At 40.2% G+C, this 24,768-nt stretch overlaps 1 protein-coding gene across 1 annotated transcript in view; it reads right to left on the bottom strand.

The window, feature by feature from the left end:
• Positions 1–24,768, bottom strand: part of ST8SIA1 (ST8 alpha-N-acetyl-neuraminide alpha-2,8-sialyltransferase 1) — a 146,696-nt gene that overhangs the window by 68,593 nt on the left and 53,335 nt on the right. The window contains exons 3-4 of the mRNA XM_054829071.1: positions 7,866–7,975; positions 2,107–2,199 (exon numbers count right to left, since the gene is read on the bottom strand). Coding sequence (XP_054685046.1) covers positions 2,107–2,199; positions 7,866–7,975 — 203 coding nt within the window. The remainder of the gene's footprint in view (positions 1–2,106; positions 2,200–7,865; positions 7,976–24,768) is intronic.

The following is a 24,768-nucleotide window of genomic DNA, read 5'->3' as shown; positions in this document are numbered from 1 at the left end:
GAGTTAACCTTTTTTCCCCAACTCTAACTTAACACACAGGAGGTAAAATAATGAGTTTGGACAGCGTACAGGAAACATCAGTAAAATATTATTTAAAAAAAAAAAAATCTCTTCCTGACCAGGTAAAGGAAGCAAGGTATCAGATCTGTCAAGAGCTCCAAGCCTCAGAGGAGGTTTCTGCCAATTTTCAGCACTATGAATTTGTTCTCTGTGTTATTCTCAGTTATTGGTTGTATATCTCCTGCTAATCAATAAACATGCATATACATCCCACATTACTTTCTCATCAAAGGTCCTGCATCACAGTTATCATCCACTCACTTTGAAAACTGACATTGAACACAATTCTGTTTCCTGTTCCCTGTCTATTCCTTACTCCCTTTCTCTTTTCCTGCTTCTCTCCCCCTCCACTCCTCCTTGTGATATCCCCGTCTCACAAAGCAGCATCTCACTCTCTCCATCTGCTTCTTCAACCATCTGCTCACCCCTTCCTTCTTGCTGGATAACTCCACAGTCTCTCTAGTGTAGCTCCATAGTCCCCCGTAGCATCACTAAAGCTCTTTTTCCTTTTCTTCTTCTGTTCAAAAATAATCATTACAGTGAGCTTTCCACTCTAGGCCTTGATGGAGGGGAGGGCGCAAAATAAATATCCATGAGTTTAATAATCCTCTGCTTTGACAACTGTAAAATCCTTTGTAAGCTCTATGTTTCACACTGCCCCTCTCCATTTTATCCAAAATGCCACGGCCAAACTGATCTTCTTTCCTTGATGGGATGTTCTGGCCATTTCATCTCACTTGTTACATCAACCTCATTAGCCACCTACGTCCCACAGGATTTTCAGATTCCCCATCTTCAGGTCCACTGCCCTGAGCAGCTCCCCCTTCTTGCCTGGCATCTGGTGCCATCCTCTGCCAATTCTGTTTGGTTTGCTTTGATGTCATCCCACAAGCACTTCTGTGCCGCCTTCTATTCAGACACTCTCTGCCTGGAATCAGCTCTTGAAGCTGATTACTACTCCATTTCCCTCTTGCTCTCCCTCTCTTTTCTACTCTGTCAAAGACTGTCATCTTTTCTACACAAAAAACTAGAGAACCCTTCAATTCCTGATAGAGAGGAAAAACGTTACATTTAAATACCATCAAACATCCATTTCCAAGTCTGTGCCTTTCTTCTTTCTGAAACACCTGGCTTTCTATCATTCATTTTATTTCCCTGCTTCGCTTCCTTTCACAATCCTTCACGTCCCAGTACCCACATTATACATTTCTTTATGTCTAATCATTTCCTGTTCATCCCCTTGGTTTATGCCTTTTCTCTGTGTTTTTCAGTGAACATGGCAAGTTACTACCAGATCTTGTTCTGCCTGAGAACAGCCTACCTCATCCCAGGTGATAAACAAATAACATAGCAATTAAAATTCAGGAAGGCAAAATCAGAGAGATAGCATTGACTTCCCCCCACCCCTCCTTCTCCTCTCTCATCAGCTACTGACATTTGGAAAATTTCAACCAACTCTAATAAACAACAAAATTTTGTCCTAGTTTCCTAAGAAAGTGAGGCTTGTATGATCACAACCTGCCAATCAGTTCCATCCTAACAACTTTTGTACCCGTAAGTCAATATCAAACAAATAATATGAAGACAGTAAGGACCCAGAGGTTATCAGTGGTGAAACAAAGAGAAACCCAAATTAACGTCTTTATTAACTGTGGGATGCAGCAGCCAGTTGGCCTGGCCACCACAGTAGTTTGGGCCACCCATCAGTACATGCCTGGCTTGGGAGCAACCAAAGCACCTCTGGCACGGGCTCAGCGCATGGTAAGAGGACGGAGCTGGAAGCACTGGGGGGAGCATGGTAGAAGAAATAGCTCTGTAAGAAGCCAGCCTCCCTTTGTTTCCTTGCTTACAGTGAAAGGATCAGGGATTTAGTCTTCGATTATTTCACCTAACACCAAACGATTGTCCATTTCATCTTTTCCAGATCCTTTTCTAGGATCAGGAGATCATAAAGAACGTAACTCTGATGCAATAATATCTATAACACAGATGAAGTATTTTTCTTTTTGTTTCCCCTGACGAGAAAAAGAACAATATGCTTCCTACCTTTTCTGAATTATACTGGGATTTGCAGTCACCAGCTGGGTTTTCAATCCAACATCCTTGCTATATTCACTGGATAGAGGAGGAAGGTTGCACCTGTGCACAGAAAGACAGTCAAGATTTTAAATGACATTCAGGATTGACAGGCTTCAACCTTAGTCTTTCTTAGTCTCCAAGTCTGCAGGTGTGGTTTGATGTTGGGTTTTTTGTTGTTTGGTGGGGTTTTGGGGGGTTTTTTTGTGGTGGTTTCTTGTTTTGGGTTTTTTTGGTGGGTTTTTTTTTTAGGGAAAAAAAAAGCAAGCTGTCAGAAAATGTAAAAGTGCTGTATAAATACCCCTGCTGTACCACACCTATAAGCACAATAGGAAATTTTTGTACCAGATTATGGGGAAATGTAGAAATCAAACCTTTCGCAGAGATGATCTTATGTAACTACTAAGCAAAAACAAAGACTTGGCATTTCCAACAAGCTGAAAGTCTGTGGAAGTTGATGTTATTATCTACAGCAAAGACTTTTTCCAAACTCTCTTAAAGTTCTGTTTTTCACTCTGTTCTCTCTTGTTCACTAGTATCAGGCTCCAGACTGTTACCACTCTATGGCATTGCAAGCATTACACATCTTGCAAACAACGGGCAACTGGCATTTTTAATATTACACTGCAGGGTACAAAATTTACCAAGAAAACACAGAGAAAAATTTTAAGTGTCTTTTTTAATATGTGCATCTCTCTTCTGCTCAAAGCCTTGTCCTGGTGGGCAGGGTGAAAATGTAATAAAAAGAAAGTGACTGAGCAAATTTACTTTGGAAAGCAGAAAGCCAAGACACCACAAAACAGAAGTAGAGAGAAACTTTCAGACAAAGGACAGTCCTAAATGCTTCACGGTAAAGACCTAGGAGAAGAAGGAAGGCACAGTAGATAAAGATGAAAATGCATTCAAACAGTATCCAAGCCTATGCACTGCTCCAGAAATTACAGTCAGGAGAAATCTACTCAATACATAGAAACAACACCAAAAATCTGTGTCAAAACATTTTTCATTTCAAATTTGTCCAACTTTTTAAATCAAAGATATGAACAATATTTTTAATGCTTAAAAGGCAAAAATAAAACCAGGATTCTCAGAGACAAGTAGAATTTGGAATTTTTTTCAGAAAAAGACTTTTAGGTTTTTATGTTGTTGGGTTTCGTGGTTTTGTTGGGCTCTACCATAACCAAATTTGCCCTCCAATTTTTAAGTCTAACCATCGAATCAAGGCATCCCCATTTGCACATGCTAGTCTCACTGTTTTTCTGCAGCATGCTGGAGAAGCGCAGCACAGAGAAGGAGTGCGTGAGGTGATGAGAGGCGAAGGGCACGCTTGGGCACCAGCTCCTTCCTCTTCCTGCCCCCAGCAAGAGCTCGTGCTCAGCAAAGGCTGACCCTAAAGAAGAGGGTCACTTTCAGCTCTGCAGACAAAAAACCCTTGAGTCCAATAGTAACGAGCTGCTCATCAGATTTTTTTATCTTAATAATTCAGAGGCCCATTTCCTACACTATTGAGAGGCAGTAGCTGGGGAAATGAACTATGGTTCGGTTTTTATGTCGGTTTCCAGGGGCTACCGCAGAAACCGTTGGGCTCTCGCACTACAGGTTGCCGTACTCTTCTCTACCACGCTGGGAAAAATCAGTCTCATCACAAGGAAAGCCCCTGCTTCCACAGCAGCTGCTGCCTTCGTTAGCATTTTCACCGACCTCTGCAGTGTTTGGAGAAGGGATCCAGGCGCTTGCAACAGCAGAGTGCAGCAAATGAGGCTGCACAAACTCCTGGCCTCACCTCCACGTGTTATGGTTTTGTGCAATGTCAGTGCCCGGAGAGGGCCCTAGCATGCACGTGGGATACTCCCTGCAATGTCTGTTAATGCAAAACATCCCACTTTCCTGAAGAAAAAACACAGTGGTGCTAATTAGCATGTATTTGCATACAAATACCAGCTCTCAAAATCACATTTCTAAATTTACATCATCAGGAAATGCCAAGGAAAAGGACAGCAAAATCCCACCTATATGGAACATAGATGGATTCAACCACATTCACCAAGAAAAATAAAATTTCCAGAGAATTTCTCCTTTTCATGACTATATTTGTTAAGATATGCACAATGTATTGAGATTTGAGTTAGGAAACAGCTTCTAGTTTGGTCTGCCGCAATTTAACAGAAGCTAGACAATTTAAAAAGAAGCCAGAGAACAGGAATCAAAAGAAGAGGGTTCAGAAAATGCAATCATTGAGATGGGGAAAAAAAAAACCAACCAAAAAACAAGAAAACCACACACAAAAAACCCACCCCCAGACTAGAAGCATAGGGGAAGTTTAATTCCCAGACATAAAGAATGATAAAACCTTAAAAACTGAGAAAGGTTTTCATTTTAAATAAATAAATAAGACTGCAATATGTTGCTTCCTGCACCTGCACTGGGTAGGATGCAAATTAATCAGATCAATACTATTTGGAGAGGTTGCAAAAACCCTCTCAGTAGCAGTTTTCGATGGCAAGTCAAACAAATATTTGTGAATCAAGATATATAGGTGATTTGCCTCAGAGCAGAGAGATGGCATAAATGACCTCTGGAAGCTTACATTTTAATGCTCTCTGATTTTAATAAACAGAAACTCATAGGGCAAGCTTTTAAGAAGCCATTTTCAGTTGAAGTTTATTTAAAAGCACTATGAAGGACCAAGCTCTCTCCCTGGTTTTTATCATCATAATACCTCAATAATGAAATTTCTTTCACATGCCAGTCCCAGATGCATTACTTAAACACATCTAATTCCTTTCATCAGTAAGTCTCGTTCCCAGCTTGTTCTGCATGAAATATTAAGAACTGGCCTGAGTATTCAGAGGAAACTCAGCAAGAAATCAGTTGGTTGAAAGAAACTTCTTGGCCTTTCAGATTATTTTGTTGACCAGGTCAGCAGAGCGCTGAGTGTTGTGAAGGCGAGGAACACACCAAGAAAAAAAAGATATGTCCTAAGAAACATCTTCTTAATTAACAGCTGCAAGGGTAAAATGAGAGGGATCCTTTAACCCTCACCAGGCAGAAACGGCTGTTCTGGGTTTGGGCCCAGACAGAAGTCCATGTCCCACAGGTGCAGAGAATCCAGGCAACTTGGCTGAACAATGGCATGTGTGTTTGGTAGGTGCTATGTGATTATCTAGCTATTTTAGAATGTTATATACACACATATACTAAACACTAGGGACTAATATGAATTTAATATGAAATTGCAACCATTCAGTTTTATTCCTTTGTGGCACCTTGGCTAGCGTCAGGACAATAATTGCATAAGGCAGCTGAAAGCCGTGTTTCTCTGGACTTGTCTGCGAACCCCGAAGTGCCACCACATTTAACCTCCCCAGCTCCACCAGGGCTGGTATGGCTCGATGGCATGGCACAGCGTGATTAAAAGATAACCGCCTGGCGTCCCCAAACCAGGACAGCACTAGTCAACTTGAAACAATGACAAGTTGCTTCTAGTTTTGGAATAAATTCATCAGCAAACAGCTTGGAGAACTTCCTGCAATCCCCTGCTATTTTACAGAGAGAAACCCTCTCCCTGGGAGATGTAGTCTCCACAGGGAGCCATGGAAACCACAGCAGAGCCATGGAAAGTTGTTGGGGGAGAGGGAGAATTGTGAGATGTAGAAATATTTCTTCAAAATCTAATGACAAGAAAATGTGTCTCCTCTGTCAAAATACAGATAAAAACATTGCTTAGGGTTTAGTACCCAGCACTTCTCTCTTAAAATGAACATTGGCAGGAAGGAAGAGAGCAAATCAAGATTTTTTTCTTAGATATAAGGATTACAAAGTTGAAAACCAGCCAGCTATCAGATGAAAAGCCTATTATAACCACACTACCTAAACATGTAGACCATATGCCATGCACCTTTCTCATTGCAGAGGCAGTGTGCTATGCCTTAGGGGCTGAAAACTGCTGCTCTTTTAATCTCTGTGTTGGTACAACTGTGTTTGTAGAAGATGCTCAGCAACGAGATGAGTTTAAACTCATTAATTAACCCTAGTGATTACAGTATATCAGAGAAGATGGCTGCAGTCATAAGGCAGAACTTATGGAAATACACTTAAGTGAAGTCAAAAACAATGTGAATGGAAGAAAAGAACAAGGGCAAAACCTGGCACGACATTTTACACTGTGGAAATACTTTAAAGATATTACACAAATTTCTTTAAAAAAAAATGTTATGCAAGTCACTACTGTGCTCTTTCTCTCTCAGCTCTCAGATTATAGAAATCAGATTTAGAGAAGATCAACTTGAGTCTGTCTTCCACCTATAAAAATATTTTCTCCCAGTGGTGTATGTTTCTAACCCAAAAGAACTGAAACATTTTCCATAAATATGACTGCACATCACTAATACAATACAGCCTGCAGGCAGCTACTGGGATTTTTGCAGGATTCTCCCTATCGCTTTTTTCCAATTCAAAGTAAGTTCTGTACAGATAATGGTTGCTTTACCCTCCCTGGAGAGAAGAGGATTTTTCTGATCAAGCTACAACTGCTGTTTTTTTTTTTTTAAAAAAAAGTTTCTATTGTTTTTGTAACTGATTGCTCCTGCAGCATTTCAATTTCCCATTGCATCTAGATAATATTATCACGGTATATACCCTGCAGTTTCTTATATTTAATCTGTGGAACACCTAAGGAGTTTTGCAGTAATGGCAATCAGTACACTGCCTCTCCCCCATGCCTTATATCTTATATCTATGAATGCCCTAAGTATACATTTCCTTTTGCCTTTAGTTTGTTGTATATTTCCTTGCTTTCACATTGAAGGCATTTTTGGTCTTTGACGTGCAAACCAGAAACTACGGTAATACTGTTTGGTTTGCAGCAAATGTGTATGGCTTTATAATAAGCCATCAGGATCTAACAAGGAGACTTGCTAAAGTGGGTGTTCATTATGCATCCACCTCAAAACCCAGAGAAACTCCATTTCTCATCTCTTTGGGAGCACTTCTCCAGTTTCTCCCCCACAATGTTTTTCTTGTTCATGTTTAACAGGGAGGAACTAATTTCTGTCTTTCTTCCTTAAAGAATGCAAACCTAGAAAGTGCCAAATTCAATCACGAAAGCAGTAGCTGGTTCAACATCCCTTCTGACAGGTTCGTACAACTTCAGGAAGGCTGGAGGGAAAGGAAATGTGAGGAACCCCAAAAAACCTGCATCAAGGGAAGACATTTAGCCTTTCCTCAGTCAGCCAGAAATCAGTCTTGAGGGAAGAAAAAACATAGGAACATTTTACCTTGTTCCAACTTCTACTTAAGCCTTGCCCCATAAATCAGTACCTACTCATCTTGAGTTCAATGGGTTGCATATGGTGGCATTTAGAGTTACAGAGGACAGAGCACAGTGCAGAATGAGACCCTGCCTAACATTGCATAATTAAAGAGAAAAGCAGCTCTTCAGTACCTCTTGGTGGCACTGCACAATCTGTCACAACCTTAACCCATGCACCTGCAGATTGCCCCCACCCTACACATGCATTTGCAGAAGCCAGTCAAAACTCTCTTCTTTTTTTTTTTCTCTCCGCACACTTTTACCCAAATCACTTGTATAAAGCATCCTGCAAAGGGGGCAGAGGGGTGAAACAACAAGGCAAATTATAATTGATTAATCGCTACTGAATAGCTTTGAAAAGTCCAAGATTTAGCAGAGGGAAGGGGAGACAATGTGTCCATTGAGGTTTCTGTCTTACCGCATGACAAAATCTGCTTGATCTATTTGTTTGCCGCAGCCGCTCTTTTTCAGGATCCCACCATTTCCCACCACGGAGCATTTCTTCAGTGGCAGCTGGAAGGGAGTAGCCTAGCAACACAAAAGAAGGATCGGTTTTACAGAGGAGAACACACACATCTTTGTAACAGCCACTCCTGGAGAACCCAGGGAGCTGGCAGGGCTCTAAGTGACAAAAGAAAAGGGAGATTTGGAGCTAGGGAAAAAAGAAAAGTACAGAAATTAGCTGGTAAGTAGATGTAGGACAGTTCTTATCCCCACTCCTCAAACCAGGATGCAACAAATGTGATACAGAAGATAACAACATCTCTGCAAAACCAAAACTGCCTGAAGTCCAGGCAGTCAGGTCAGAATGAGCCTTCTAGCCAAGCTGCAAAGACACCAGGAAAATAAGACAACTAGGAAAAAAAAAAAAAAAAGAAGAAAAAGAAAAATCCTTTACAGTGACCTTCCAGAGCTGATAAACAAAAGACAGCTCTGGGGAAGAAAGGAAGGAACAGGGAATGAGGTGATGATAGAAGAGCACTAAGAATCAGGAGTCACCCTGGCTCCCTCCATGGTTGTGTCGCTGGGACACGTCACTCTGAAGCCTTAGGCAAAGATATTCAGAGCTTGACAGCAGCTCCTTAAACACTCAGCTGCCCAGATACAGCATAAATTAAAATTAGAAAGGGACCATTTTAACTAAGGAGCTCTTGTAGCAGCTTAGCAGGGTATTAAAGTGCAAGGTCAAATTGTCATGCTATCTTATGTATCAAACACAATAATAAATTAGATCTGTATAGTCTTCTTCATTCCAGAAGATCTCAAAACTACGGGTGGGATATCCCCCCGCCAGCCCCAAGTCATTCACCTTTAGTGAGGTCGAGACAGTAATTTAAACAGCACACAGTGTATCAGTGCAGCCCAGCACATAAAAAAAAACAAAACCAAAAAAACCCCCAACAAACCAGGTGGTGAAAAGACGTGAATTTAAAGCAGTGTTTAGTTATAGAATTGAATTTGTCTACAATACAAAAGTTAATATTCTCCTCATGCAAAAAATTGTGCAGAGATTTTTTATTTATCAAACCTGTCAAAACCTGACTTTGCAGCAGAGACAGAAGTTGCTGCACAGGCCTCCGAGAATGCAAATACCACAGTGACAGGATGCAGCATCGTAAAATAATTCTCCTCTCCGGGAGGACAAGGCAGAACAGTGGCAGCACTTATCCTCACTTATATGTACAGAGTAACGTCCAACATTACATCACGTATTCACCAAGCGTTGCGACAGTATACGTGGCCCAGAAAACAGACCCAGCATTATAGCACAAACTCTGTATTTCTTAAGACTTCTACTGTCTTATTTCTTTTCTTCCTTAGATTTATTTGTTGTATCTTCTTTTCTCAGCAAACTAGATTCCATTCAGCTAGCATAAAGCCACAAGCTGCTTTCTAATGAAAAACATTAAAGCATTTTGCTTATCCTAACTCTGGGTTAAGATATGCTAAAGCAGAAAAATAAATTTTAGTTTCCTGAGGTCCAGCCACTGTTAAGAACCCAGTAACAGCACAGCAGAGCAATACTAAGTATGCAACTATTTTCTTGTCCTGCATCTGCCTTCTCAAGAACATTTTTTAATTTACACAGTTATTGAACTAGGAGCATACGAAATTCAAAGGACATCTCATCTCTGAGGTGACCCTGACCAAATGAGAGCTCACATACTCAGTAAAAAGGGGGGGGGGGGAAGGACGGACGGACGACAGGAATCAGAGGAAATGTAAGAGAGAGATGTTTTATAAATAACAGTACCTTTCTTATTCAAGATACATCAAAGCTCCTTCCAAGACAGCTAGTTATACAAAGGCAAGGCTGTGACAAATCACAGACAAAGGCAGCAGCCATTAACTCTCGCTTTTAAGAGTTGTGGACGCTTTGTCACATAAATTCTGTGGCTTTAGTACATGTTGAGTGGCTTTAGACCTCCAAAATAAACATTTAGGAGTTACTAAATGCTTCTAAATTCTGTGAGTTGCAAACAGCCTTTGATATTGCTTGAGATGACCTGCTGTCCTTCAAGGGAGGCTTATAACCTGTTATGGTCAAAGATGATAATATTAGTTGTCCGTTGCATACATCCTTGTTTCCAAAAGCATGCGAAGCCTTGAAACTCTTGTCCTTCAGAGAGTCCAAGAAACAAAAGAATAAGATCAGAGCTGCCAGGGCGATTTGAGAGAGCCAAAGGAAAGTAGAAGGGGCAGATAAAATCACCATGGTGATTGTCTCTCTACCTAACTTGTGAAGAAATCCACTCGTTCTATGGACGTCAGAGGAAAACCAGGCTGAACAGACTTCTCTGAAAAGCCACCATGCCCACAAGGGCCCACAGAAGCTTTTGCCTCCCCAAGAAAAGTAATGAAAATTCAGGACACGGCACAGACATAGCACAGAGTCTACATGCCACTGTTTAGTGGTGTTAAAATGTTCAATGGACGCAGCTGCCAGAAGACCATACTTACAAACTTTCTACAGATGTTATGCAAAAGACCTAGTTCCAGTACCATAACAGTGGCGGGGTTCGTAAAGGCCTAAGGATTAAGTGTCCCTGCTGCTTGGTGGGATTTCAGCTGCTTTGAGCTTAGTGAAGAGCAATTGCTTAGGATGGCCTGGGAAAAACCTACATTTGTTATCTTGCACATGACTTGTCTTCAAACATTTAAATCACAGATCCGTATTATTGCTGAGACTGCAAGGGCACTTCAGGAACTCTGTCCTGAGCCTCTTTGTCCAAACAAACTGCCTGGTCATACATAAATCATACAAGTCTTAAACTCAAGTGTTGACCATAAGTGACTACAAAACATAGGGCTCCTTTTTCTGTCTACAAATGGCATTTCACTTTCAAAGGAAGAGGGTCCTGGGCTTTGAAATTGTTAGGACACCACCATCCTGTAATCTAGTTAGCAGCAGCACACCCAAACCGCTGCAGGGAACATTAGTGCGGATGGCACGCTTCCCTCCCCTCCACAGCCAAAGGATGCTCACAGGACAGATAGCCCAGATAAAGGCACTTAGAGGCACTTCAAAGCGAAAATGCTGTGGGCTTCATTCTGTTACTTCCCAAAGGATTCAGCTCATTCCTTCCTTTGGGCTGCCCAAAATAGGAGCTACAGGCAGCTTAAGCAAAATTGCAACATAATTAAGCAAAAGGAAGCTCCAGCCCTAGCATGCAATAGAATTACTCAGCTTTTTACTAGCTTTCCGCACCACTATTGGGCTTTCGAGATGTTCTCCTGCGTCCTCTAGTTGTTCCTACTGCTGGCTTGTCAGGGTATGCACTGTGGATTTAAGGTTGAATTTAATATTGCATCAATTAGCAAAACCTGGAGTTGTTTTTTTCTCTAAGGGTAAAAAACATCAAAGATGGACTCCAATAATGATTAGTTTTCCTCATGCCAAGTGATCTTATGCTATCTTCATGGTGTGGGTGATCTGCCGTCAGATTTTTTGAATATTATATTGGCATTGAAGAGTTAGAAGAATGCTACACCTTGCTCCACAGTTGAACTGGTTTTATTTTTTTGTAAAGTAGCCTTGGACATTACTTGTAATTTCAGTAAGAGGCAATTTTCAACCAAGAGCATTATACTTTTAAGGTGATGGTGCTACTTGAAGAGAATACCGTATAGTAAACCCATTTGCTTCTAGGTTTCTATTACCGGCAAAGTATGTTTCACAGGACCTATAAAAACCTTCTCATGCTTTCCTTCTTTACCTCCCACAGCGTAACTCTTTGCTAGGCAAACTGTCAGTTCATTCTTAACAGCATATAAGTTCCCACAGTGTGGGGACTCAGCTGTCATTTATGCTAAATGCTCACAAAAACCTCAGTTGTTTTTCTCCTTAGAATTGTAAGCTGGCCTAACAAATGCTGGCTTTGGGCTGTAAAGTTGTAACAAAAGCATTTCCATTAATATTAGCTTCCTGAAACTCTTATTATTTTCATTGTAAACACATAGGTTATTTTCTTCATTCATAAAATTTTAATGCACAGCCGGAGTCTTGTGGATGGACTAGAAAAATAGCGCAGCATCAGTTCATCTACTGTAATAGAGAAAATGTAAAAATAAATGACCAACTCACCCCCAATTTTAAGCAATCATTACCACAGGATTTGTAAATATTGTTAAAAACACCTTGCACATTGGAAATAAGTGGGATGAATTCCCTTTAAAACTGTTTCAAATAATTTTAAAAAGGATTTTGTAAGGTGGTTTTTAAAAGGCATCTCCAAACAAAACCAAAGACAGAAAGGCCCCATTGTCTCCTTTTCCCTGGTTTAATACAATGAAACTCCACTGATAATCAATGAAGATGTTCTAATTCATATTCGTGTAAATGAAAGAAGAACCTGCACATCCCCCTGTGAATTCAATGACAAATAAGCACACAAAGCAATAGATTAAAGACTCCCAATTGAATATGGGACTAATTTAACAAAGCATCTATCCAGCAATTCACTGATTAGTTTCATCATTCATCTAAGTAGAAATAAATCATTGTCATCAGTTAAAAGAACATCACACAGTACTAACAAAATATAATTTATTTTAGATAATGCTACTCTAATTCACTTTGATTTCATTGTTAGGTTGTTAATGCATTAATTTTTGCTCACTCCCTGCCAAAGACTTTAATCAGCAACCAAGTTCTTACTGGGAAAACAGGAAAAATTACAGTATTCAGCCTCTGATTTAGTGTTGAAGATGTCAAACATTGAAAACACTAGGAACAAAGCTTACAATAAAATGGAGGTTTAAATAAGCGTTTTTGAAGTTGCAAGAGATGCTGTGATTTTACTGTCCCTTTTGAGAAGACAGCATCCTGATGAGAAGGGCGTAGTTCTACTGATTTTCCTAAGGAGCCAGCAAAACCCAGAAAGTTAACAAGAAGCCAAATTCAGCTCTTCATAAAACATTTTCTTGCACCTTTGCATAAGGAAGTAGCTGACACTTTAAAGGATAACTCTCTCTTTGTGTTAGCCACAGGTAAGGTAGCAGTGGTTTTTTACACTGTCAGACACAGTAGGGTGGCAAATGCTCCTTCTCCATTGTTAACAAATCATCTTCGGTCTGATGGGCCTTTTGTTCCTCCTACAGAGCTGTCAAGACACGACAGCTTGACAGCAACTGGCTCCAAAAAACATCAGTGTCAGGGATGGCGTATTATCTATGGGGGAACGTGGAGGGTGGCTGTGGCTCCCGGCATTTCACTCACTCCTCTCCCCCCAAAAACTGTTCCAGTCCTGCCCTGACCGGGGTACAGGAGCGCAGAGTAAGGAGAAACCATTGACAGCAAGGTAATGAACATCACAGTGGCCAGGAGGAGCTGCTCCTCCTAAGAGAGAGGACTTTGCAGCCCACCTCCTGCACTATGCCACCACAGGGAGACAACTGACGTTCTTTCTATCCTTTAGAAGTAATGGTTGTTTTCTTGGGAAAATAACTGTTTGCACCCCAAAAAATGCTTAGGGTTAGGGTGTGTGGGGTTTTCTAGTGAAAACAAAGTTTCAAAAATTAAAGATGGACTTTTTTTTCCCAAGAAGATTTCCTTTAAATTTATCATCTGTTATCTTAAGAAGTCTTGCATGTAGTAATTCATAACTTCAGACATTTTCTATCACTGACCTTTTCTCAGCCTGGCCTTTCTGTTTGTAGTTACTGATTGAAATAACTGCACAATGTTTGAAATGCATCTAAAATTTTAACAATAATTTTGAACTCACTTTTGTATAGAGAAACAGAAGAATCATGGATTAGAATGAAACTGTCTGCATGTGAGTGCTGAAAAGACAGAAAATTTTTCCACATCATAAATCTTGAGCCAACGTTGTGGGCTGGAAGAAGCACGCATTTTAACATATTAAGAAACCATATTGATACTTTACTGGCAGATTTACAGAATGCCATATAATTCCTAAATTGTTTTGTGTTCACACAAAGCTCTATTACAAAAGCATATTAGTGAAACTGTTGAAAGCTATATTTCGCATGTGCAAAATCTGTCAGAATCACAATGTATGTTCCACTGAGACTTGCTAAATGTGTGTGTTAGCTACAACTCATACAAAATCCTCTATATTCCACTAATATGTGAAATAGTGTGTGAAACGTTAAGCAAGAAGCAAGTCAAAAGTCTCGTCTGTATGGTAATGCTGTCACAAAACAGAGGGATAGGTATGCGCGTCTTACATTCAACTTGTGCAACAGATCAGCACGAGGCTCCTGCCAGACTGATCCCAGGTACATTACACGCTGCTCTTTTGGTGTGTGCTAATTATAAGTATTAATAAAGACACTGAGCATGTTTTTTCAAAATCTGGACTCAGATACTACCAAACCCCAATATTTGATTACAATGCAATTGCTACAAGAAGAAATGTGACAGTGACTATGAAATCCCTCTAGGAGATAAGAAAGTGATCCTACAATGAGCCTCCAGCTACCTTTTTTTTTTAATAGTTTCTTTGCTCCATACAGGCACTGCCAACTAACAAATTTTGAAACCTGTCTCAGTCATGACAGCAGTGTCTTTATCAAGAACTGAAGTGGAATTAAACGTTCAAGCTCAGGTAAACTTTGTGCACTTTACGAATATGTACTTCAGGCAGTATTGTTTATCATGAGATTAATATCTCATGAAATATTTATACAGGGACACAGGACTGCAGAAGACCACTTAAGAGACTGAAAGCATTGCTCTGCTGCTGCAGGAAACCCTCTTATATGCAAAAGGATACATGGGATATTAACTGCAGAGTAACCACACAAAAAAAGAGAACACTTTGCAACATACCTGCATATTCACAAAAACCACAGAGTACCAGTAACTAGATGGCAGTCATTTTTCATTCAAGTTGTACTTTAAGTACGAACTTCAAAACGATGTGCTCCCTAATAGCTTTCCACCCAGCGTGAAGTCACTGCAAGTGAGTACTTGCCGTGAATTAAAATAGCATTTCAAATTGCTACTGTGGCATTTAATTCAATAGAATCAGCCTTCATACAGCCAGGATAGCACAGTGTGGGGATTATGAAAGGGGGGGAAAAAAAAATAAATCACATTTGGAGATTGTAATGGTTAATTTTAGAAAACAGACTATTCATGGTATATCATAAACAGTATTTTAAACAATGAATGCTCTGGGAATGTGAAGGGCATTCTCCTATATAAGACAAAGATACATTAATGGGTGGGAAATTCCAAAGTTCTGGAAGATTTCTGGATCCAAACTTCATGACCTGCAATGCACTAGGACCCCAAACTTCAGATTAAAAATGATAAAAAGGAAAAACTGTTTCATGATTAATTAAAAAAAGGAACTCAGCCTACTGGGGGTGGGGAAGGTGTCTCTTATTCTGGAAGACGTTATAGCTTCCAACATTTCCACAACTGGGAGGCCTTGGGAATGACTTAAGCTTCCTTCCAAATAGTTACATTTAGATGTTTCATGGAGCAACACAGTTCCATATAAACTGTACAAAATGGAAAGATAATGTACAAATTCCTTGAGAAACATCTTGACCAATGTTTGTAAATAATTGCCTCTGTCAGCTTCCCTAACCACCTTCTCATACGCTTGAATAACTAGATTATTTTCCTTTTTAATCCTGTGTGATAAGAAGGATAAACTTTGATTCATAGGTCAAATCGCTAAACTCTGCCAACAGCCACAGAAACACTCAGCAAATCCTTCCTTTTACCTGACCACTTGACATCACCAGATGCCACGACGAGCTTAGAGGAAAACCCCATCCATTGTGTGGGATTCTCAGCCCTGCTCTGCTTTGCCAGCACCTCTAGAGGTGGGTACGCAACACCCTCCTTAGATTTCAGACTTAAAAGCTTGCACTGTACAGCATTTACACCGCAGGCAGCAACTCACCTCCTGGTTCACTGGCACTTTATGGCAAAAAGACTTCAAGATCTAACTTTCAGATGCTGCTTTTGAACAGTGCCCATCCTCCACTTTTTCACTGTTCCTTTCTTAAGCTGCTCCAAGTCTGAGCAGAAGAGAAAAAGCTAAGTATATCAAACTGTATACGCCAGGGTTACATTGATACAATGTTCTACCCTTAAGTCAAAAAAGTGCATCGAAACATAATTTTGAGTTTGGACTAGATGTTTCATGGAAACATGGATAAGCACAATCATCACTTCAGGGGGGAAAAACTAGGTTTCTAATGTCATGCATGTCTATTAAACAACAAGAGTAGTTACTATTTTATGAGAGTTTAATGAGTTATTCTGCAGGCCTGGGAAAATGCAGTATAAATTTTTTAATTCTGTCTCCTGTGTTGCAGCACACAATTTCCTAGCTGAGGAAGCTACTGTATAGAGGCGCACATTTTAACTTTCATGCACAAAACTTTTTGATAAAGTAAATAACTCTTATATACCAGTTAGAGAAATGTAGACAGAAAACAAATACTATGATTGCCCAATGACAATGTCCTCCAACTCTGACTGTACTTTCTCCCTCAGCAATTTCAGGATGGAAAAACAGCAACAAGCTGCAACCAAAACAGAAGAGGGAAAATTGCAGGGTATCTGCTTACTTATGCCTGGTGTAGGAATACGTAGACAATGTACTCTCATGTTGAATTATTCTCTTGTGAGAGCATGGGACAACACACAGCAAAGATGATAGGAAAATATTTGGAAATTTTTCAAGACTAACTATTGTTCAGTAAGGGATACTACTCGCTTATTTTACCAGCATTACAGAGGATTTCTCAACACAGTTTCATATATGTGCAAGGTTCTTGCCAGGATCAATCCACAATCAAACATGCAGTTCCTAAGCATTTTAAAATCAATCCTAACCCTGCAGAACTGATGCAGGATGAATGTTTCTACAATACCCTGAGCAGAATACAAATAATTGTGAAACGCAACAATAGCCTGCACTGAAGGTGGGTGGGGGTAGGAAAGACAGCACGCAGGAGGACTCTGAAGAAGGTGTCAGGACACCCATTGGCATGTATGTGGTTGATTTACTAAAAAGCTCATCCAGCTATAGAAACACAAAGTTCTCTAAAATCTTACTAGTAGCACACAGTATATACAATAAATAAGGTTAGTTTCAGCTCATAAAAATTATAGAGGGCTTCCCATTCTACTTGTATAAAAGACAATAACACTTAAACAAAGGAATAGCTCCCTGAATTCCTGAGGGTCCTCTGATCCCACTGATATGAATAATGCGCTGCAGCAAAGGAAATCAATCAACTTACAAAGGCACCAAAATATGGATTTATTCACCATATGATAGCTACCAAAGCTTAAAGCTTTGGCTTTTATTTTTTAGGATGTCTTAAAAGCAATATGCTTCCATTTAGCTAGTATATTAAACAATGAGCTTCTACAAGGAAAAGATCAACTAATCAAAAAATGTTTCTTGCCTTTGCTTTACCTCTTAATAGTTCAGATGACTCAGTGACGTCTATTGACAATCACTAGTTAAAAAGACATCAAAGACAACTAGCAAGGATTGATCTCTCTGGGAAATTTGCAATTAGTGTTTGAGCTGAGTTTAAACACTGAGATTGGTTTCTGGCAGCATGGAAGCACTGTCGACTTTCATTAATACTTGCAGATTTATTCTTTTTTCTTCTCTATTAATGAGAAAAATTAAGTCTATTAAGAAAGCTTCACTTATAGGTAAAGAGGAAACATCTACCTATTTTAAGACAAATTTTAGACTTTGAAAATTCCAAGTTTTACAATACAGATGCAGATTTATCTACCAGTCTTTCTTTCAGTAAAAACCAAACAATTCCCTCTGATTCCAATTAGGTAAATGTAGATAAAGAGCAAAGGGAACCACAACAGAGAAAGGTTAGCTAGGAAACATTTGGGGGCTCTGGTATTTCTAAGTGTTTAAGATAGTTTATGGGTAGTGGCTGGATGAAGAAGCCTTATGATATTGGGCTGCCCAGAAGCATTTTTTTTAAAAAATCCAACATGTAACATCATCTCACAGATACAGTGGATACATTTAAATGCACTACTGAATTGGATGAAACAATGGCATGAACCCAGAGAAGTGAGCAATCATTTTTTTTTCCCCTCTCACAGCACACAGTCAAACCACATACATAAAATACACTAAAAAATAAGAAACAATTTGAGGAATCAATAAATGTAGCCAGCTCCAAAGAGCCATTCTATTTGGGCCAGGTGAGGAGCCTGTATCAATCTGTATCTTGCATCTTTAGCCCGTCCTTCATCCACAAACCTAGATGGCATGTGAGTTGGCTCATGTAACTAACAACACAAGAAAAGTTGACCCGTAAGAGCTGAAAAGCAAATAATAGTATGCAAAGAAAACAATGCAAAGAATGTTAAGGACTGTACGTAAAGCAAGGGTATAGGTCTTCGTTTAAAGTACTATCTTCCTTTAGGGCAGTCTTTCTGCAGAAATGTAGAGCCAAGGTTAAAAGACCTTGCTGAAAAGTAAAAATGGTGGTTAGCAGCATAATAGGATTTACATATAGTGAGTGACTACCAAATTGTTTAAAAATTAATGTTTACCAAACAAGGAAGCAATTAGAGGAAAGGGCAGTGCTATGTAATGTCATGTCTAAAGGTCATGAAAACAGAACTTCAGAAGTCCAGGGGGCAGAGGGCAAAACCTGTTACAATTACAGAATCAATGAAGTTTCCATAAGCTATTTATTTTTTCCAGTAATGAAAACAAAACTCCTTAAAATGAACAGTATTTCACATAGAGGCATGAGAGTAATTAATGAACTTGTTTGAATAACTTATCATAAACTGATAAAATGATAAATGATCATTTATTTCTATATCAATAATTAACCACTTAGTAATATAAGATTAAAATGGGGAAAAGCGTCATTGCATTATATAAAGGTGTAGGTTCCCCAAAAAGCAAACAGAAAGTATCATTTGTTGCGAGCCCACACAAAAGTTCATTTGGGGCTAGCTCCTCTACTGAGAGCACAGCAAAACAAGGAGGCTAGGCTTCAGGGACCAAACCCAACCTAAGACTGAAGTCTCAGCAGTGCTGCGTACACATCAGAATCTGAAAATTAGAAATTAAATTGTGCATATGGAGGCAACTGCAAGCCTAGTGAAAGGCAATACAGAATAAAATTAATGTCACATAAAGGGATGCCTTTTTGCGCTGACTTGGTGCTTCCCTTGGTTTTAGCATCAGATAATTCAGGTAATTTAGTCCAACTTCCTGCTCCAGGCAGGGTCACCCGTGAAAATTGGTCAATATATGCTGTTTCTTACGTGCTTCAGTATCTCTGCATCAGTCAGGCAGTCTTGGATTGTAACTTGCTGGATTGTTTCGCCGACCGCACCTGCAGCGTAGCAGGTCGGGGCCCGGCCGGGCAGGCCCGCTGGTCAGCACCCTGGTCAGCTCCGGGCGCCCCGCGCTGCTCCAGCCCCGCCGGCGGCGGCTGTCAGCCCTCGGCAACGGTGCGGGTACGCGCCGAGATGGTTTCACTGTGCGTGAGGGGAAGTGCTAGCCTTTGGGTCCGGTTTTCACTTGAAAAATTACAGTAATAGCGAACTCTCTGCCTCTATGAGACAGCACTTCATACTTTTTCATACCTTGATTATCCTGTTGCTCTCAGCAAATACCACCCTCGCGTTCTTAATGGCCCATTTTCGGCACATTTCGTTCATGTCATTCACGTGCTACTCTGTTCCGTTTGGTCAGGAAAAAAAAATCTCTTAGAGGTATAATTACATTCACTGAGTGAAGAGGTTCAAAAAATGATGTGCTGTTCCCTGTTCGAGGTCGCAATTTGGAAAAGACAATGTCAAAGTTTTAATAAGCTGTAACTCTCTTCTGCCAGCTGAACAAACCACCACCAAAATCAGAGTAGCCAAGAAGACAACACACTCTTTTCTTTTTTATTGTCAGACTCCACAAATAGTTTTTCATCTTTCTATTAGACTAAACCTAACTTTGTTTTGCACCGAGAGCTATTCTAAAACCAAAAGCAATTCCAGGGTAAACTAATGAACATCAAGATGACTCACTCAGCAGGAAGCTATTAACATAACAAGAATGCACTGGATTGATTATTCCCTGAGTGCTAAGCACTACAGACCAGCAAGCTTCTCAAGGTCTGTAGGTCTTTCCCTCCACTTAATTTTTGGGCCTGCTGCAGCCCCTTCCAAATGCTAGGCTGGGGACAGAAGTTTCCTAACAGTAAATATTTGAGCCTTATAACTTGGATGAGGATAGCGATAAAAGAGGAAAGGACTTGAAGTTTATCAGTGGAGAGCAAGTGGGTCCCTAATAGGGATGATAGTTCATTAATTAGCCTCATGCTGAACCTACTCTCAGTACTTGCTAGCATATAACACTAACATTCAAACATGGCAGACGACTATAGCTGCCATACAGCACTTTTAAACACATATCCTTGCCAGACTTATTTCTCTGGCTAAGAAAACCACTCCACTGTGCCTCGTATACTCACTGTACTGCTTTAGTTTTCGTCCTTTTACGAAGACTGATGACATACACAAACTGCCATGATCTTCCACTCTTTGAAAACTGACTTGTCTGATTTTGATACTCCCCAGACTTAATCTTCTAACTTTTCCTTTAGTTTTCTTTATTCACATGAGCAATCTCATGGAAAAAGACAGCACGGGCTGGTTGTTGGCTTTTGATAAGACATGTAACTGTGTCCTCTAGTTTCTTCTTCCCACAGTATCTCTAAGTTTATTTTTAGACCTCTCTCAGTCAATTAAAGAGAGATATTCAAGCGGTGTTGCTCTCCGCTCATGTCTGGTTAGCCTTTAAAGGGCAGACTTAGAAAAAAATGATTGTAAGATGACATGGTGAATGCTGTACGTTATATTCCTTTCTCAATTGTATCCAGCTAAAAAGTGTCACACAAAATAAAAAAGATGCTTTTTCCCCTAGAGATATAATCTCTCAAAATATGACCTGTGATTAGAAAGTCAGATTAGGTTATTTCCTCTTTTTGTATTTTTACCATCACTAGTAAAGATTCTGCACAAGTGGACTACTTAGATCTTTCATTTTTGTGCTCGTCTCCTGACAGTGCCATTCGTGATACCTGGAAACAAGACACTATTAGACCATTCCACTGTAACACACAAGTTAAGAATACTGTGGTTTTTTCCAATAAATAAGAGTGTAATTACTTCAGAATATGCAGAGAACAAGTAGATTAAATATAGATTCTTTTTAGCAGCATCCCTCTTCTACTCCTAATTACATTTTCATGCCCCTCAACATAGATCTCTACTCTTTTTACTGGGAACAAACGTGACTGTGTTCATCTTGGATGGCCATAGCCTATGTTTTCTCATCTTTTTTACTCAGCTTCTCCTTTGCTTTAGCAAGGCATGGCATGTTTTGGGTATTTACCTTCATTGTTTCTACCACCAACACAGACAAGTTGGCCCCCCATAAGGGTATATTTTACATATACCCCCGATAAGGGCTGGAGCACCTCTCCTATGAGGACAGGCTGAGAGAGTTGGGGTTGTTCAGCCTGGAGAAGAGAAGGCTCCGGGGAGACCTTATTGCAGCCTTCCAGTATCTAAAGGGGGCCTACAGGAAAGCTGGAGAGGGACTGTGTACCAGGGAGTGTAGTGATAAGATCAGGGGGAATGGTTTTAAACTAAAAGAGGGTCGATTTAGACTAGATGTTAGGAAGAAATTCTTTACTGTGAGGGTGGTGAGACACTGGAACAGGTTGCCCAGAGGCCTTGTGGAGGTCCCATCCCTGGAAGTGTTCAAGGCCAGGCTGGATGGGGCTTTGGGCAACCTGGTCTAAGTGGAGGGTATCCCTGCCCATGGCAGGGGGCTTGGAACTAGATGATCTTGAAGGTCCCTTCCAACCCAAACCATTCTATGATTCTATGATAATAAAGCTTATCCATCTGGTACATCTCCAAGGTATATAGCTGAAAGTTATGGCTGGTTTAACTGTATAAGGAATCCCTTGCATGCCCACCCACAAAAGAAAGCAATTTGCCACAACATAACAGGCCAATGCAGAAGAGCACCTGGGCATAGAGGCATGGCATACGTGGTGGCACGAGCATCCTGTGACCACATACGGAATGATAGTTGTAATGCTCATAATGCAGCCCATGGGCCAGAGCTGGAAGCCACATTTTTGACTCGCCTCATGCCGTCACGCTGAGAAGACTACTTTCTGAAAAGCAGCTTTACCAAAGACAAATTGCACTTGGTTTGAGGGCAGGAGGCTAAGAGCAGGCAAAAGAAGAGGTGAAAAGAAGGGCTCTTGTGCTATCTCCTGTCAAAAATATTGCTGATATCACCAAACTTTACCTCTGTTATCAACTATGCTTGCCCCTCGGATTAACAATACTTGTTTGGTATGAAACAGGATCAATTGGGCTGTCATCTTTGTTAAAGGCTGGAGTAGAGATAACCTGGGTGCCCATAATAAGTTTACTAAATCACAGGCCTCTTGTGCAGAGGATGGTAAAAACCTAGGCAAGGTAGTGGTCCTTCTTGAGCTGGAGTGAAAGACCTGCAGGCTTTGATGACAGAAAAGGCAACCTGGAAATAAAGATAACTGTCCAGCACAAGATTAGGAGTCCCTCAGCCCCTTGGATGTCTAGCAGAGCAACAGCACAACATAAAACTGTCTAAAGAGTCTGATCAGTTTTACTGTATAGAAGTTCACACATGTAATATCTTCTTTTCTTCCCTTATAAAATCACATTGGTTCATTTCAGAGTTAAATCCCAAAGTAACATCTTACCAGAACCACTGAGTTTCATTGAGTTTTTGCATTAAAATCTTGGAAGTCCATGAAATTCACAATCTTTCAAAATTAAATCAGGATTCAGTTGAAAAGTTTATGGATATTAATGAATTAATGGCCTGAATTTTTTGTTCACAACAAAGTCTAATTGCAAAGCTTTCCTTTAAGCAGTGAAAATTTTCATGAAGGTTTCATTAAGCCTGAAGAGGATACTTGTAGATACAACTGACTAGCAGATACTGCACTCCAAATATTTCAGCGAAGTGAAGAGGAGGCTGTTTTACAACACCATGCTAAAGATAAATTAGCAATGATTCTACATTAGAATTCAAAGTGGGCAAGTCTTTCACATTGAGTTTGGTAAAGCTACGGGTCACAGGCTACAGTATTTTGTTTAAATCACTTCTCCCACTCCTACTTAAAATTCAGACATCCAAATTCACTACATCGAAGAAATGCCTCAGCTCCATTGAACTTGCAGTAATTGATACATAACAGGACTCTACACAGAGCTACGAGCTCATTGCATACCCAGAGATCTCATCCCGCAACAGAACAAGAACAAAACCCATGGGCTTCAGCATAGGAGCCATAGTCTGTCAGGTCATCCAGGGGTTAAGAAGAAACGCTTCCTCAGACCTCTCAAGACTCAGGTATTAGAATGAGACTCATCCCCAACGTCCTATTGCCCCACTACAGTGCCACCAATATACAAGTTAGCCATTCTCTCCTGCTTTAGGAGTTTTTATCCCAAGTGCATTTGCTTGATAAGCACACGGGTTGTTAAAGACAGAGAGAAGCTGCAGTGTGAATCCCACCACAGTCTCATGCCCAGAGAAACTCCATGAAATGCACCCAGGGCTGCAGCCTTGCCTCCCAGAAACCTCTCACTAATCTTGCACACAGTCACACCCACTGTCTCATGGTACAGTTAACTTCTCCACAAGCACCTCTCTGCCTCTTCCCACTGAGTGGCCTAGGGAATAGCTCCACAGAGTTGCATATTGGGTCAGTAAAAGGTGAAGAGACGCCCTTTCCAAGAGCATCACACAGCAGGATGCAAGAATTCAGGCAGACAGCACTCGGTATTTCTCTCTTTCTCTCTGCTGCCAGGCACAAGAAAGTATTCCAAAATTAAGACAGATTAAAAAAAAAAAAAAGAAATCAGGCTTAGGTTTTGGCTGAGGCCTGTTCATCTGGTTAAAATGAAGGACAGACCTCAAATGCAAAAGCTTACACCTTAGTCAGACAAAAAAAATCTGTAATTTCTAACCAGAAGCATGTGTACATATGGAGAAATATCAAGCCATAACATGGCAAGGTTTCAACAGAGATTTCTTTGGTAGATACAGTATTATCAGTTACTGCCAAAGTCTGAATGATGTAATTTTATATTCATATATATCATGCTCATATACCTATAAAGCAAGAGTATAACAACAAAAATGCAATTATAGACTCTAATGGCTGGGAATAAGCATTAAATAGGGAAAATTACAATGAATCAAGCTAAAACAACAAACGTCACGAATGAAAAAAATTACTGCAATGATTTTGCAAGTTCTCATTGTTGACCCAGCAGATGAGGTAATATCCTGCACAGCTGATTGGACACCCAAGAGACCCCAACTTCCATCGTCTCTAAACACTGATGTAATTTATATCCATTTGCACAGCCAGAGTGGTGCTTTAAAGAGCCTAAAACACAAAAGTAAAGAAGCTCCATCATTCAATTAACAGCCCAAGCAGCTGTGGGGATAGAAATTAAAATACTTTCTCATAAAAATCTGTATTTTCTACAGTTAATTTTAAATTTAGGATAATGGCTAGCATTTCTCAGTACTCTGATCGCAATCAGGATGTGTGTTATATTTCATTTCTGTTTTGATTGTTTGTGAGTTTCACTGATTTGGTAAGGTAACATACTTTATGGTAGACATAGGCAGCAAACTTCCTAAAAATCAATGTTATAAGCTATAGCGATGTATTTTGGTACTACACAGTTTGACAGGCAAAGTCAGCAGTTCTATTCCCACATTTATACTTTGGGG

This window comes from Grus americana, chromosome 1 (genome assembly GCF_028858705.1).
Source record: "Grus americana isolate bGruAme1 chromosome 1, bGruAme1.mat, whole genome shotgun sequence".
Taxonomy (NCBI): Eukaryota; Metazoa; Chordata; class Aves; order Gruiformes; family Gruidae; genus Grus; species Grus americana.
The sequence above is the reverse complement of the archived record's forward strand: the minus strand, read 5'-3'. Positions and strand labels throughout refer to the sequence as shown.